Source organism: Macaca mulatta, chromosome 15 (assembly GCF_049350105.2).
Source record: "Macaca mulatta isolate MMU2019108-1 chromosome 15, T2T-MMU8v2.0, whole genome shotgun sequence".
In the NCBI taxonomy this organism is placed as follows: domain Eukaryota; kingdom Metazoa; phylum Chordata; class Mammalia; order Primates; family Cercopithecidae; genus Macaca; species Macaca mulatta.
The window spans coordinates 121,826,246-121,841,181 of NC_133420.1; the positions used below are offsets into that span (position 1 = coordinate 121,826,246).

The window sequence follows — 14,936 nt, forward strand, 5'->3', positions numbered from 1 at the left end:
CTTTAATCCATGACCCCAAGCCATTTCCATGCTCCAATCCTGGCTGCCCCACTTTCTTTCCTCCTTTGTGTGTAAACATCACCTTTCCTAGGCCCGGTGGCCAAGCCACTTGCTGGGCGGAGGTCCTGCAAGTCCCACTTCACCAGGTCTCCTGTCCACTTCGGTTCTTTGGCTTCAGTCTTTGGATTAATTCTTCACCTTCGATACCGTATTACGGGACCGATGCTGTAAAGAGGTTGCCTGACAGAAGCAGCAATGATAGGGCTGTTTCTTCTAAAGTCCAGCATGCAATGATTTAGTCAATTCAAAAAGAATGGGGTAAGAGAAAAATTCCCATGTTTTCTTTTCACTGATTTTATTTGTATTAGGTAGTTTTCACTCAGAATATCTATCAGTTCATTTTTCAGGTTTAGATATATGTATATGTATCTGTTCGTATGCATTAATTACTTAGAAACTTTATTTGGTATAACTTCACATTTTTGGTATATAGAAATTTTATTTTCTTAATGCAGCACAGTAGACATACAATCAATATTATTCCCTAGAATGTGCAATATATAAATTATTCACATTAAAAAAATTAAGAACAGAAAGCCGCATATGCAGTAAATATTTAAAAATGTATATCTAACTTTGATTCTGTTTCTGACAATATACACTACTAGCTTTACAAATCTGAATGAATATGACATTTACACATTTGAATGAAGTACACGGATGGGTCCATTCCAGATGCTTACTACACTATATGAATAATTTGCTCTTCACTTTGGTCATTGAGATTCCATGTGCTGAGGCATACAGTGGACCCGAAAGACACTTCCAGAAGTACATTTAGTACATTGGCATCTTAAGAATTTCTCTTCCTTTTATTCTCCTTTATAGCGAGGGGGCCTTTTCTCTTTAAAAGCAAGAAGACCTTCAAGTCTGTCTTTCGTTGGAATGGTCTAAGAAAAACAAAATATTAAATATGTCAAAAATGTTAAAACAGCTGTAAAAGTTTATCAAGCACTATCTAAGAAAACTACTTAAAACCACATTCTAAAATTTTAAAATCTATCAGTCACTTGAACAATTCTCCTTATTATGTAACCAAACTCATCCTCCTTACTCCAAGTAGTTCTCTACCTCATTTGGCTCTTCTTTTTCTAGTTTCCTAACAAGGTGGAAGGTTATGATTGATTTAGATCTTTTCTCTAATATATGCATCTAATGCTATTTCTATCTAAGCACTGATTTCAATATATCCCACAAACTTTGAGAAGTTGTATTTTCATTTTAATTTAATTCAAAATATTTCATAATTCCTCAAGACATTTTTGACATACAACATTATTTAGAAAGGTGTTGTTTAATCACCCAATATTTTGGGCTTTTCTAGCAATCTTTCTTTTATTGATTTCTAGTTTAATTCCATTGTGGTCTGAAGAATACCTTGTATAATTTCTGGTTTTTACATTTAGTTAAGTTGTAATTTATGGCCAAATGTGCTTTTAAAATTTTTCTTTGGGCTCTGAGTCTATTTCTAAGACGTGCAGTTCACTTTCCTCATGGCATGTACTCATCAATGACAGGTGGCGATTTATATATACAGGCTGGGCACAGAGTCACACTCTAGATACTGCTCCCTTAAATGAGAGCTCATGCAGTTTCCAACTCTCAGGAAAGGTAGAACAAAACTTTTTTGCTATTTCAAATGCCCTAAAACAAAGTTCTGTCTTTCAGAGAAAGATGAAAAAGGGAGAACATTTTTTTCTTCTACTGGGAGACCTACTAATTTGTATGCATTCATCCCTCAGTATCTGCAGGGGACTGGTTACAGGACCTCCTGCAGATGCCCAAATCTGCAGATACTCCAGTCCCTTATATATTAATAAAATGGTATATCATATTACCTATGCACATCCTCCTGTATACTTTAAATCATCTCTAGATTATTTATAATACCTAATATAATATAAATGGCATGTACACAGTTGTTACGTTGTTTAGGGAATAATGATAAGGAAAAAAGTCAGTACATGTTCAGTACAGATGCAATCATGCTTTTTTTCCCCCTGAATATTTTCAATTTATACTTGGTTGAATCCACAAATGCAAAACTTACAGATGAAAAGTGCCGGTTGTGTAAAATATAAAACGATAATTTCATTAGTGAACTTTCAGTGGGCAGGAGAGAAGGCTCAGAAGTTCAGGAAAAGCCAAGGAGTCTCATCCCAGGTTGCGTGGGCCGGCACACGCTCGCCACCACTCTCCTCTACCTCTCTACACTGGAGTGGGAGACCAGAGCCATACGCGCAAAAGAAAGCATAAGCCTAGAGAGACAGCTCCTGCACACCCAGGACTGACTGAGTTCCTCTAAGAGTTTTCCAGATTATATAGACAAGAGACATTCCTGTGGAACAGAATCAGTCATAACAGCTGGTAACAAATAGCAAAAACAACTAATTTCAACCCATTTGTATGATTTTGGAATGGGCACAAGGGTAATCTTGCTCAGTAAAATTCATTTGAATTATACAAAAGGTAAATACAATTTGTAAGGGTCATCCTCATTGAATCTGTGATTGTATTACATACCTGAGCATAACAAGCTTCTTCTATGGCTAACCCTGTTACTAAATCGACCTGAGAATAAAAACATAATCCATTTCAGCAGAAATAACTTTGTAAAATATGGTACAGTCAACAGAAATTCAAACTGAATAACCCTACCCCCAAAGCCCCCAATCCTGTGATACAGTTCAGCAGACAGAGTGTGACCAACATGAGACTCAGAACCAGGCTTCCTGGGTTCATCCGGACTCCGTCACTTGGGAGCTGAGTTACTTGGGGAAGTTATTTAACCTCTCTGTGCTTCAAAGAGGCATGTCTGAACAGGGGCTAATTATAATGCTCACCCAATGCGAGAATTGTGAGGATTAAATGAGTTAATCCAGGTGAGGCCTTTATATCGCAACACACACACACACACACACACACACACACTCACGATGCTTAGTACATAGTAAGGGCTATATAAGATATTTGCTATTAGTATTGCTACCATTATGTAAATATTTAAATAAACCAAATACTTTTGCAAATTTATGAAACTGTATTTACTGCTAATAAAGTCCATCTCTTTTTACTGCTATACAGCCCAGGAAGATATGGAGGTTACTCAGTCTGCAAGAAGGAAGCACTTTTCTTCAAAATACCCATAATTTAACCAAAATTTAACAACTGCCATGAAAAGTCCAATAAATGGGTATGTGCACCATCTCCTCCTCCCTGGCCTGGGACCTCCACTCTTTTGGAGTCATCTCCCTGGGGTACCCGCAGGACATACAATGGATTCACCTTGCATTGCGTGGGCCTCCCTGCAGAAGGCACACTGAGAAGCAAAGGTAGAGAGAGCTAGGAGTTCTCCTTGGAATGTTTTACGTAATATAATACCGATGCTAAAAATACACAGAATGCCCTGTCCCTCTGGTTTTCTATCAACTATTAGCCAATAAATCTGTCTACTAACTCGACGGCAAAAGTAATGAGCATGTCATAAGCTTCAGGGCACTGATAAAATTACTGAATTCTGTGCTTATGATACTGAATTAGCAATAACCGTAAGAATGAAATAAATGACGTAGCTGCAAGGAACTTCAGTAGCTTTCAGTAATAGTAGCATTTAAACAACCATATTTTAGAACTTAAAAAAAAACGTGGAAGTCTAAACATGGTTCATTTAAATTAAATCTCCACTCTCCATTTCCAAAACAAACTCAAGCATTAAGGAACCTACCTCCATCCCTTGATTAATTGCTAATTTTGCCACTCTCATTGCAACAGGTCCCTAAAATTCAAATTAAAGAAAGAGACTTTAATTATTATTTATGCAAATTATGTTGTGTATCTCAGTAAAATTCAGAATTCCCACCACTGGATCCATGGCACAGCCAGCAATGGCTGTCAGACACTAGACGGAAAATTTTCTGAGCCTTGCAAGGCTGTAATTAAAGAGCAACTGCAACAATTGCATCAGCACATTATTTAGATTCCACAATGTTCTGTTATGCTGCAAACTCCGGATCCTTAAAGGTGAGCAGGTAGTGCGTGTCCAGCTGTGAGCTTGCTGTTCTTCAGCAACACTTCCTAGAAGTTAAGTAGAGGAAGGAAAAGGAGGTAAGGTCTTCGCCTCAGTACCGTACCAGTTAGGGGTTTTCACAGAAGCTTGGGCTGGAGATGAGGCTGTTGCTATTGATTAAGGTAGGGTTCTGATATCATCTCTTTCAGACACTGGCTCTCTATCTTTCCTCCGTTAGCCTTGATAACTAATAGTAATGATGGTGGATTAATCAAGAGTGTCCTCTAAGCAGTGCTCCCACAGCACAAATAAAATTGAAGTCTACATAAGTCTTTCAGGATGTAGGAGAGTCACTGAGGAACGAACTGGGTATCTGCTGTGAGAAGGAAAATGTTACCTGTGACTTGCAGAAGCCAAACTCTTACCAAGCTATCCTACCTCAGATGGAATTTCATTATTTGACCACATTTTAAAGTCCTAAATACTGTTTATGGGTGATGAATGTGCATCCAATGCTATATTTTGAACTGAATGCTCTTTTGAATTAAAACACAAGGTAGTCTCTAAACAACAAGCACAGGAAAGGACTCCTGGATGGTGACATGGATGAACGCATGAAAAGACATGTTTTCCTATCAAGGAGTTTCTATTATTAAATTTGACCTATCTAAATTTTCTTCCAAATCATGTTTACAAATCTTTTTCAAAGGCCACAATTTCCAAGGATATACTTGGTAGACAAGTATCTTATTGATAATTCTTCCCATTGTGATTTGCCTGTGTGGTAGACACCAATACCATTTTTTTTCATCATAATCAATCCATTTCATTAAACGGTGTGCTCCTCTAATTTTTCCATTTTCATCGTCAACTGACCAAGAAAAGGTGCTTGTCAAACTCCTAGAGATGCACACAAATCCCCATCCTTCTTGTGGAAATGCAGATGTGGACTCAGTGGGTCTGAGATGGGCCTGACATTCTGCACGTCTAACAAGCTGCCAGGAGATGCCCAGGCTGCTGGTCCACAGACCACACTTTGGGAAGTAAGGTTTAGAAAACCATGAGAAAAACAGGAAAATTCAAAATGCTATTAGAGACAGTGCTTGATTTAATGTTTCCCCCTTTAAAACATAAAACCAATGCCTTTTCTCCTTTACAAGCCTTTTTTTCTCAGATAAATGGAAGTAATATATAATACAGGTATCACCTAGAAATACTAATTTTACAGAAGCTTTCAGTTACCTGGAGGACTAATCATTTGGCAACAAAGTAACAAACATAAAAATAAAGATGATTCCACTCAAACTTCATTTGGTAACTTGTGCACATAATTTTGCAGTCACATATTTTCTGAAGTAACTCCACATCTGCTTATACATTTGACCTGGAGGAAAATTAATTTTAACAATCAACATTCTGAAGGAGTGTCCTTCAAATGAAAGGTGACAAAGGCACATGCGCGGGGACTGTGATGACGGCTGGGTGACCACACAGTGGGATGCGGCTCGACACACTGGGAGTGGAAGGAGGGAGCAGAGGGGAGGACGCTGCTCACGTTCTCAGGCGGGGCGGTGTGTGGATGGTGGTGGCATTTGCTGCATGGTGGTCACAGGAGCATCATGGGAGAGAGAGCAAGTCAGGCCCTAAGGGGATAATAAGCTGCCTATAGGGAGCTCTGAAGCAGAGAACTGAACGTCCATGTCAAGAGGCCAGGAGCAGGCTCTGCAGATCATCAGAACTGGAATTCCGCCATAACCTTTCTTAAACACACCCCTTTCTTTCAACTGAGATACGTTTTGGTCATAAAGTTTTAAGCCAAGCTAAGTTATAACACCAATATTCAGTCAAATTATTACTCTCCTGATACTTGTACCTTTAATTTCTCTTTAGGTAGAGATTTCTCTATATCTGGGGAGAATAAATAAGTTTGTAGTGAGAATCTTTTCTTTTTAAGGCAAAAATCTTTTTTTATTTGCTTTCTATCAATCCAACAAATACACATTGAGCATCTACTGAATGTATGGCTCTGCATTACCTTATATGGGGAATAAATTATGTAACGGTCCTTCCCTAAAAGAGCTAAGAGCTCCTAAGTTAATTAAGAAGGATCAGAGCATCAATGCCAGGCAGTGTGGTTTTAAAAACTGATTCAGCAGGTGCATACCAGCAGAGTGGGGCCTGGTTTGTCAGCAAAGGCTCCTGTGCTGAGTGCCAAGAATACTTTCTGAAACTGGATGCAAGACTCTGAACAAATGTGAACATTCATGCATTTTTTAAAAGATTCAAATGCATGAATTTGGAATCTCATGGCATTCCCAAAAAGATCCACAGCACACAAAAAGGTTATGAATTCTGTTTGAGTCAAGCAACCCTGAGTTAGAGAGAAAAACTATTTTGACTCCAGAAATGGTTAGGGGGTTATAAAACTTCAAATTCCACAGGAATAAAGAAAGATCACTACTACTTACACCACAAAAGAAGACCCTTTCTCTCAATTTAAAGCCCTTTAATCTTGTGATTTCAGACCAAAGGCGTATTTGAAAAATATATCTGAATGGGTGACAAAAAGCTTAAAAGAGGACTGTCAGCGCACGGCCACTGATACCACTCTGGAGTCAGCCATACGCGTTGTGTTCTAGATTTTGAAAGTGTACTTGTGGGCAAGCACAACAGAGTGAAAACGATGCCTACACCACCATAAGCACACACACACACAAAGACAAACAACTACTGCTTTTCAAGCAGGCTCTTCACTTTTCAAGTGAAGCCACTGCAATGAAAGTCCACTGTGGCACAACAGACTATGGTATCTTACTAGAAAACAGCATATTTCAATGTATTTTGACTTGGGGTGGCCCAGTGGGACAGCCAGCCCTATCACTCTTTCTCTCCATGGCTACGGCTTCCGTTAGAGCGTTCAGCTGGTGAGCACATTAAAACACCTGGCTAGGAAGTTGTGCACACGTGACAAATGTTGTCAAGGGATATTTCATCAAAGTGTGGCTACGAGAAGACCCTTGGAGCATCTTTAAAGCCTCATCGGAATTCCACAGGATCGTAGTGTTTATCTCGTGTAACCGCTCTAGTTTTACACAGCCCATGCACCCCTTTACTCGGAAGCAAGCCAGGGACTTCTTCAGTAGGCAAGATGACTGCTGTTTTAGTCAAAGTGTTGTAAAGTTTCCTAAAATGAGAAAAAATAAACTCTAATGAGAAATACCTGAGGTAAAAACTCTCTGGCCAGGTCCAGGGCCTTTCTGTAGGCAGCATCTCCCTCCTGGTTCTGTTCCAGAACGTGGCTGATTAAGCCCACTGCTTTGGCTTCTTGGCCATCGAGGACTCGCGCAGAGAATATGAGCTCCTTGGCCAGGGACATTCCAATGGCGCGCGGCAATCGCTGTGTTCCCCCTGAGGGGTGAAGGAGAGAGAAAAGGCAATGATTTGATACCTGTTAGTTTCAACACTTCAGTGTTTCGTATCTTCATTTATAAAAATAAACCAGGGCCAGAAGTTTATATATTAAAATTAGTAGCTGGAAAACTACTTCCGAACAGAATCTAATTTCTTAATTCCCTTATAAAACTAGTAACACCAAAAAAGGACTTGAGAACCTTACATCCTTATTAAGTGATTTTGGCACTATCACCTGCAACCTCTCTAACATACTCTGAGTCCAATCCACAGTCATCACCACGTCAGTAACCATCAGGTGAACAGCAGTGGACAGGCAGTGCCAGCCAGTAAGTCCACTGACTAGAAAGGCAGAGTTCCACCAAGCTTGGCATTCTTCTTTCAGCTTAAATAAATCTTAACACATTGTGAGACATTCAACTCATTTTTTTTTTTTTAAAGAATCCTTTATGGTAAATACACTGTAAACAAATTTTAATTTAGAAATAAAACCAGACAATGACTCATGAAAACAGGCTTTGTCCTGCTGGTAGTTTTTTTCTCAGTGCAAGTTCTGGTCATCTCTGTTAGCTCTTCTCTCAGAGATGCTCTCTCACATAAACACACCCTTTTCCAGTTGGTGAGGAAAATCCACTGTGTGTGGAGTCAGAAGCCATGCATTTAGTTTTGACGTTGCCACTTACCACTTTAGGGACTTCAGGAGTTGATTAACTCTTCAACTCCAAGGGAACACAGTGGGTATATTAGTAGGATTTAGGGTAAACCTAGGTCAAAACAGTTCTGCCGCAAAAGATGCCTATTTTGCTGAAGATGGCCTAACTCACTAGATCCATGTAAGTATTCACTACAGCATCTTCCAGTGATGAGGACGGGATCTCATTAAACACAAAGCTGGGCAAAAGCAGGTAACACAGGTCTAGCCTCAATGTCTACCAAGAAGAATATGAAAACAGCTTCAACATCAGTGTTCACCTAAATCTCACCTATCAACGGCTGTGCCAGGAAGCAGAGGAGCAGCGGACTGCCCCCTTGCAGAGCAGGAAAAGCAAACTGATGCCCGCCATCTACACAAGCTCACTCACTGGACTTCACTTGGCCTACAAAATTCAAAACTTTTCTTTCTGCATTAGTTAGCAACATTTAAAACTAGATGAGCGATTTTATCTAAAAAACCAACTTCCACCTGTATCAACTGCAGCTGTGCCTTTTAGACACAACATTTTTTCATGTGCCAGTGTCCACCACCCTCCATTACTGCAATGCTCCAGAAAGCGTTACTCCAGTACTTTTCCTTTAAAGGAAAGCAAAATCATTTCTTGTTCACATCTCTATGAAAAGTGGAAAAAAAATGAAAGACCACAAGAAGGCACACGTTTAATAAAGTATGCCTCAGCTGGCAGAACAGAGCTTAAGATGCCATTATTAAGCAAACCATATTAAGAACCATAACTAATATTTAGAAAACAGGTAACATTTAGAAAAAGAAACCCTGAATGAATTGCAAAAGGACTCATATTTTCAATACAGATTGTTTTCAAACAAATACAATAATGTCACTGCAAAATGCAGTTATTACATGTTTAAGCTGCCCAAGTAGTTAGAGATGGTGAGTTTATACAGGTGCTTACTCGATACAGAAGAAAATATGTGTCTGAAGACAATGAAGCATTGACAAATTTAAATTTAACTTTCGACAATGATGTTGCTCAGTGTAGTAAAGATAGGCCTGAGAACTTATGGTATAAGCTGCAGGGAAAAGACAAGCTATTTATGGTGCTTCCAATGGCAGCTGATTAGAACACAGATATAAATATAACTCAGATAACTATATTTACTCGTGGAGCTGACGAGAATTTTGATGAGACTGAAGAACTTAACGAATATATATTATTCATGATAAGCGTATTAGGAAATGGTTCTTTTTCTTGTTCTATGAAAAGTTTAATGTAGACTGGTCAAAATTAACAAATGTGACCCACATTGTTAATGTCACACTTTTTATTCAACATAAACATTTTCCAAGTCCCTGAAGCTCACACTCGTTCATCATATTGTTCCATTTATAGTATGATTCTGAGGTATGAGGATTTTTGCAGAAACTTAACAGAGTAACGGTCATGTAGGTGGTAACTAACACTATGAAAAAGACCCAGTCCCTTAAGCTGAGGTGCAGACAGCTGGATGCTTTGTTTCCTAAGCTGGATGCACAACACAACAGATGGCTGGCGGGCCTGCCATGGAGGCTAGAGGTATGGTGCAGAAGAGAGCTACCTTTCTGACTCACTGAAACCGATGCATCACAGGAACCAGGCGAAAACCCTCAGCGTGGCTCACCCTCTAACACTGCATCCAGGACTTGACCTTTTCGGATGACATCACAAGCCATCTACTTTATTGCCTCATATAAATGGAATCATTCAGTATTTGTCTTTTTGTGATTCAGCTGTTCACTAAGCATAATGTCCTCAGATTCACCTCTGTGGCAGCATGTGTCAGAAATCCATTCCTTTTTAAGGCTGAATAACATTCCTTTGTACATATATACCACACTTTGCTTACCCATTCATCCCTGGAAGGATTGCTGGGTTGCTTTACCTTTTGGCTATTGTGAATAATGCTGCTGTGAACATGGATACACAAATACCTCTTCAAGACCCTGCTTTCAATTCTGCTTTCAATATACACAGACTGGGACTGCTGGATCATACAGTAATTCTAGTTTAATTTTTTGAGAAATCACCATAATGTTTTCCATGGTCACCAAACCATTTTGCATTCCTACCAATAGAGAACAAGAATTCCAATTTCTCTACACCCTCACCAACACTTACTATTTTTTTTTTTATAGTAGCCATCCTAATGGGTGAGCAGTAGCATTTTGAAACCTGCCCAATAGTCCCATAGACAGTTCTTTTTGGATAAACAAAGAAATTGACCCTTCTGCTGTTAAAGCTTGAAACTTGTATCTGTTTTGAGTTTCTTCCCCAGAGAAGGACCTTCAGGCCTTTCAAAGAAAAGTATCAAAGAACCAAACTCAGCAGATCACCACACCAGATGACTCCCTGCCCCTCCCTAGTTCTTGTTTTCTTACACATTGTTACATTTCTTCCCTGCTATAAAAAACCCTGGTTTTAGTGGGTTAGGGAGATGCATTTGAGGCTGAGCTTCCATCTCAGCAGCAGCATCCAATTAAAGCCTTCTTCCTTGGCAGTACTTGTCGTGACAGTGATGGGCTTTCGGTGCGGTGAGCAGGAGATCTAGACCAAACCCCTGGTGTTTTGGTAACAATTTCATTGTGAGTAGTGATGCTTTTCCCTAATGACTAGTGACAAACAGCAAGTTTTCATGTGCTTATTGGCCATCCATATATCGTCTTTGGAGAAATGTCTATTTAAAGTTCTTTGCCTATTTTTAATTTGCGTCTTGAGTTGTTTCATTTGTTGAGTTATAGGAGTTCTTTATACATTCTGGATATTAATCCTTTATCAGATACAGACTTGCAAATATTTTCTCCCATCCCATGGGTTGCCTTTTCACTCTGTTGATAGTGTCTGATGCATAAAAGTCTTTTAATTTTGGTCCAATTTACCTCTTTTTTTCTCTTGTTGCCTGTGTTACCAGTGTCATATCCAAGAAATGATTGCCAAATCCAATGTTATAAAGCTTTTTCTTTATGCTTTCTTCTAAGAGTTGTATACTTTTAGTTCTTATGCTACGGTCTTTGATCAGTTTTGTGTTAATTTTTGCATAGGGTATAAAGTATTCCCGACACCACTTCTTGAAAGGGACGTTCTTAAATGATTACACAAATACATGATTTCATTCACTCATTCCCACTGAAATTTTAACTTGTGGAACATTTGTTTGGCAAGAAATTATCTCGGTTTGCAGAAATCTAAGACTGATGGCCTGAATTATATATATTTTTACATGTGCGGAACTGAAAGTAAACTGTCCCCTCCACCCCTCAGGCATACAAAATTCATGATTTCAAATTTTATAAAAATGATATAATCTGTTCAGTTTGCCTTTCTCAATTACTAAAAATACCATGAGCAAAGAACTTTACAAATGGAAGTTACAATGCAATATTGGACAACTAAACATGATTGACATGGAATCTAAGATTTTTACAAATATCTTAGGAATAGTTACCCCAAATGGCAAAACTTTTTATGCCCACATTCTTTTCCAGCTTGAAAGTACTTAAATTTACTAACAGGCATTTTCTGTAATTAAACTAAATGAAACTCAGTACTCTTGCTGGTTAAGGAAGTCAAGTAGGGCAGAAAAACATCCCAATCCAAAAGACGAGATGTGCCACTGAAATCTTGGTGCAATTATAGCTCACTGTAGCATCCACCTCCTAGGCTCAAATGATCCTCCTGCCTCAGCCTCCCTAGTTAGCACGCCATGCCTGGCATCAGACTGTAAGCTCCAAATGTAAAGAAGAGAACTAGAAAAAAAATTACTTCAATTCACCTTTTCTTAATTCTGAATATCAAACTCCAATATTAACTCAGAGTTAGGTAAAAGTGAAGACAGTGTATCCTATTTCTGTCAGTTGATTGTTTACACCAGGCTTGCTTCATTAGATTAGATCATATAATCTGCTAGTTCCCTTAGGCATCTGAATTCAGGATTCCTAAACAGTCTTGGTAACTGATGAAATTAAGCAGTGGAATTAAAAAATAGGATTGTCCTTCGTGAAATTATAATTGTTTCAGTCTGACAAGCAGCCCTAATGCATTCAAGGTGACAGAGGTCTATAAAACTATTCAAACTCACACTGTCTATCCCAACAGCTTCCAACACAGAGCCCTGACTCCTGGTCAGGATCTGCTCTGAGGCTCCCTGGGCTAGAGCCATATACTCAGGGATTACGACATCAGCAAGTAACACATTCCCAGGACACTCCTGCAGGTACTCCATGGTACTACTGGGTATGAGGAGAAATATGAAGCTAAACTGAGAATTCCAGGATAGCTCACAAGGCTTCCACTAAAAACAAAGATCTCACAGCGACCACAGTTAATAATAGTATGTAGTGTATGACCTTGAATGTTCTCACCACACAAAAAAAGATAAGTTGGTGAAGTAGTGGATATGTTACTTAGCTTGACTGACTCTTTCTACAATGTTTACATAGATCAATATACCATGGCCAGGCATGGTGGTGGCTCACACCTGTAATCACAGCACTTTAGGAGGCTGGGGCGGGCGGATAGCTTGAGCCCAGGAGTTTGAGACCAGCCAGGCCAACATAGCAAGACTCCATCTCTACCACACACAGAGATTCAAAATCAGCCAGGCATCGCATGCTAACTAAGGAGGCTGATGCAGGAGGATCATTTGAGCCTAGGACGAGACGCTACAGTGAGCTATGATTGTGTACTGCAGTCCAGCCTGGGTGAGAGAGCGAGATCTGTCTCCAAAAATATAAAAACAAAAACAAAATTATCACATTGTACCCATAAATATACAATTATTTGTCAGTTAAAAATAAATTTTAAAAAACAAGTGCCTCAAACCTTCCGAGGGGCAGTAAATTTATAGCACTTTTCCTTCCACAGAAAAGCAAGTATAATATTTCTGTCATTTCAACACTCCACCAGCCAAAGGTACTATGTGAAGTTACGTGTACCTACATGACAATATGTCCAGATCAGCAAGCAGAAACTGAGTTCCAAAGCCGCATTACTATGCTATGAAGAAAGAAATTGCCTTGGCCACTGCCCTTCCCTTTCTAATGTGTGAATGCTTAGAAAACACAAGGGGATTTCTAAGGCTTTTGCCTTGGCTGTGTCTGTCAACTTGGAGGTTCTGATTCAGTGGGTATGAGGTGAACCAAAGGTTCTGCATTTCCAATAGGCTCCAACATTCCTCTGAAAAGTTAGCAGAATCTACTAACCCACAGCTCTAAAACAGGAGGTGGAGACATAATTCTCTTAAATTACAGCAACAGAATTTACATAACCAAATAAGTAATTGCAATCATCACCTCACATGCTGTCTACTTGTTGTTTAGGACCATTTTGGAATTCCTCCTTTAAAACTAATTTCACAGATGACAACCCATTTGTTGTCATCTCACTGTCAATGTTCACTCATTGAAGCATCACTACGGAGGGACCCTGTTTTGGTACATGGATACATCCATGAACAAAACAAAGCCCCTGGCCCCTGGCGTTCAGCACTGTCATGGGAAGCCCTGCAACAAAGAAAGAAATACACACAGAGTAAGAAAGCAGGGGGAGACGGAGTGGGGATGGGCACAGTTAAGACAGGATGGCCAGGGAAGGGCTCTGAGCAGGTGACACTGCAACTGAGCAGGAGGAAGCAAAGATTCCCACACAGGTCTGGGGAATGCATCTCCAGGAGGAACATGTAGGGCACAGGTCTTGTGGGAATTGCATCTGATTCACTTGTGGAGCACAAGGAGGTCCCGTGTGGCTGAAATGCACAGCACAGGCAGATCCTGTGGGTCCCATGGGCCCAAAAGGACCTGGGGTTTACTCTGAGGGGGACAAGAAGCCACTGGGCATCTGAGAGCGTCTTCTGAGAAACAGTGGTATAGGACTGTCATTCTTCAATGAAGATTTGAGCTTGTCCACCTAAATAAAAAACAGAAAGAGGGCCTCTGAAAGAAATCTGAGAATAAAGCATTGCAATGGGAATGCACATGCCATAAACGATGTGTATATTCAGGGAGATAAAGGAAGACAAAGGTTTTTCGAGGAAAAAATGAAGAAGATTATATAACCGTTTCAAAATAATTATCCTTGGCTACAAGGATCAATAACAAGTGATGCCAGCCTGAGGTTGGACAGGCAGCTTCAATCTCTATCCATCTACTGATTTCAGGAGGCTTATAATAAATTTCCTTTCCATTTGGGTAGCCAGAGTCAATTTCTACTGCTTACTCTCCAAAAAGATGAATGATACAATAATAAACTACTAGTTTTCTCTTTAAAAAGTCAGATGAAACTGAATGGGAGTTTATCTGTTTTACTTTTTGCAAACAAAGCTTATTTAAGTTCAATAAATAATTTATTGATTGAGTAACCTAACAAGTGTCAGGCACTGTCCTAGGTGCTGAACTCACAGTGCTGAGTAAGATAGACCATCCTTTACCATTCTGCAGAAGGGGAGCAAAGACAAACGGCAAGAAGCAATGGTCCAGAGAGAAGAGACTGTGAGGAGTGTTACACAGAGAATTTCAGGCAGGGAAAAGAGTTCTCAGACAGTGCACTAGATGACTAATTTAGATGGGGTGGTTGGAGAAGGCCTGCTTGATAAAGGCGAGGCCAATGTCTGAATGATAACCAGACATCCAAATGAAGATCAGGAAGAACACCCAGTGATGAGCTCAGCTGGTACAAAGACGCAAAGGTGAGGCAGAGTATGGCCCATTGAAGAGGAAGGAGACCACTGTGGCTCAGAGGAAAGGATGTGAGGA

General features: G+C 39.7%; 1 protein-coding gene across 4 annotated transcripts in view; it reads right to left on the minus strand.

Moving 5' to 3' along the window:
* Positions 1-338: 338 nt before the first annotated feature.
* Positions 339-14,936, minus strand: part of AUH (AU RNA binding methylglutaconyl-CoA hydratase) — a 146,467-nt gene continuing 131,869 nt past the window's right edge. For 3 of the 4 annotated variants that reach the window (XM_015118076.3, XM_015118073.3, XM_015118074.3), the window contains 4 exons: positions 7,287-7,474; positions 3,785-3,835; positions 2,584-2,631; positions 339-950 (listed from right to left, as the gene is read on the minus strand). In XM_015118076.3, coding sequence (XP_014973562.3) covers positions 873-950; positions 2,584-2,631; positions 3,785-3,835; positions 7,287-7,474 — 365 coding nt within the window. In that variant the 3' untranslated portion in view covers positions 339-872. 4 annotated transcript variants of the gene reach the window in all.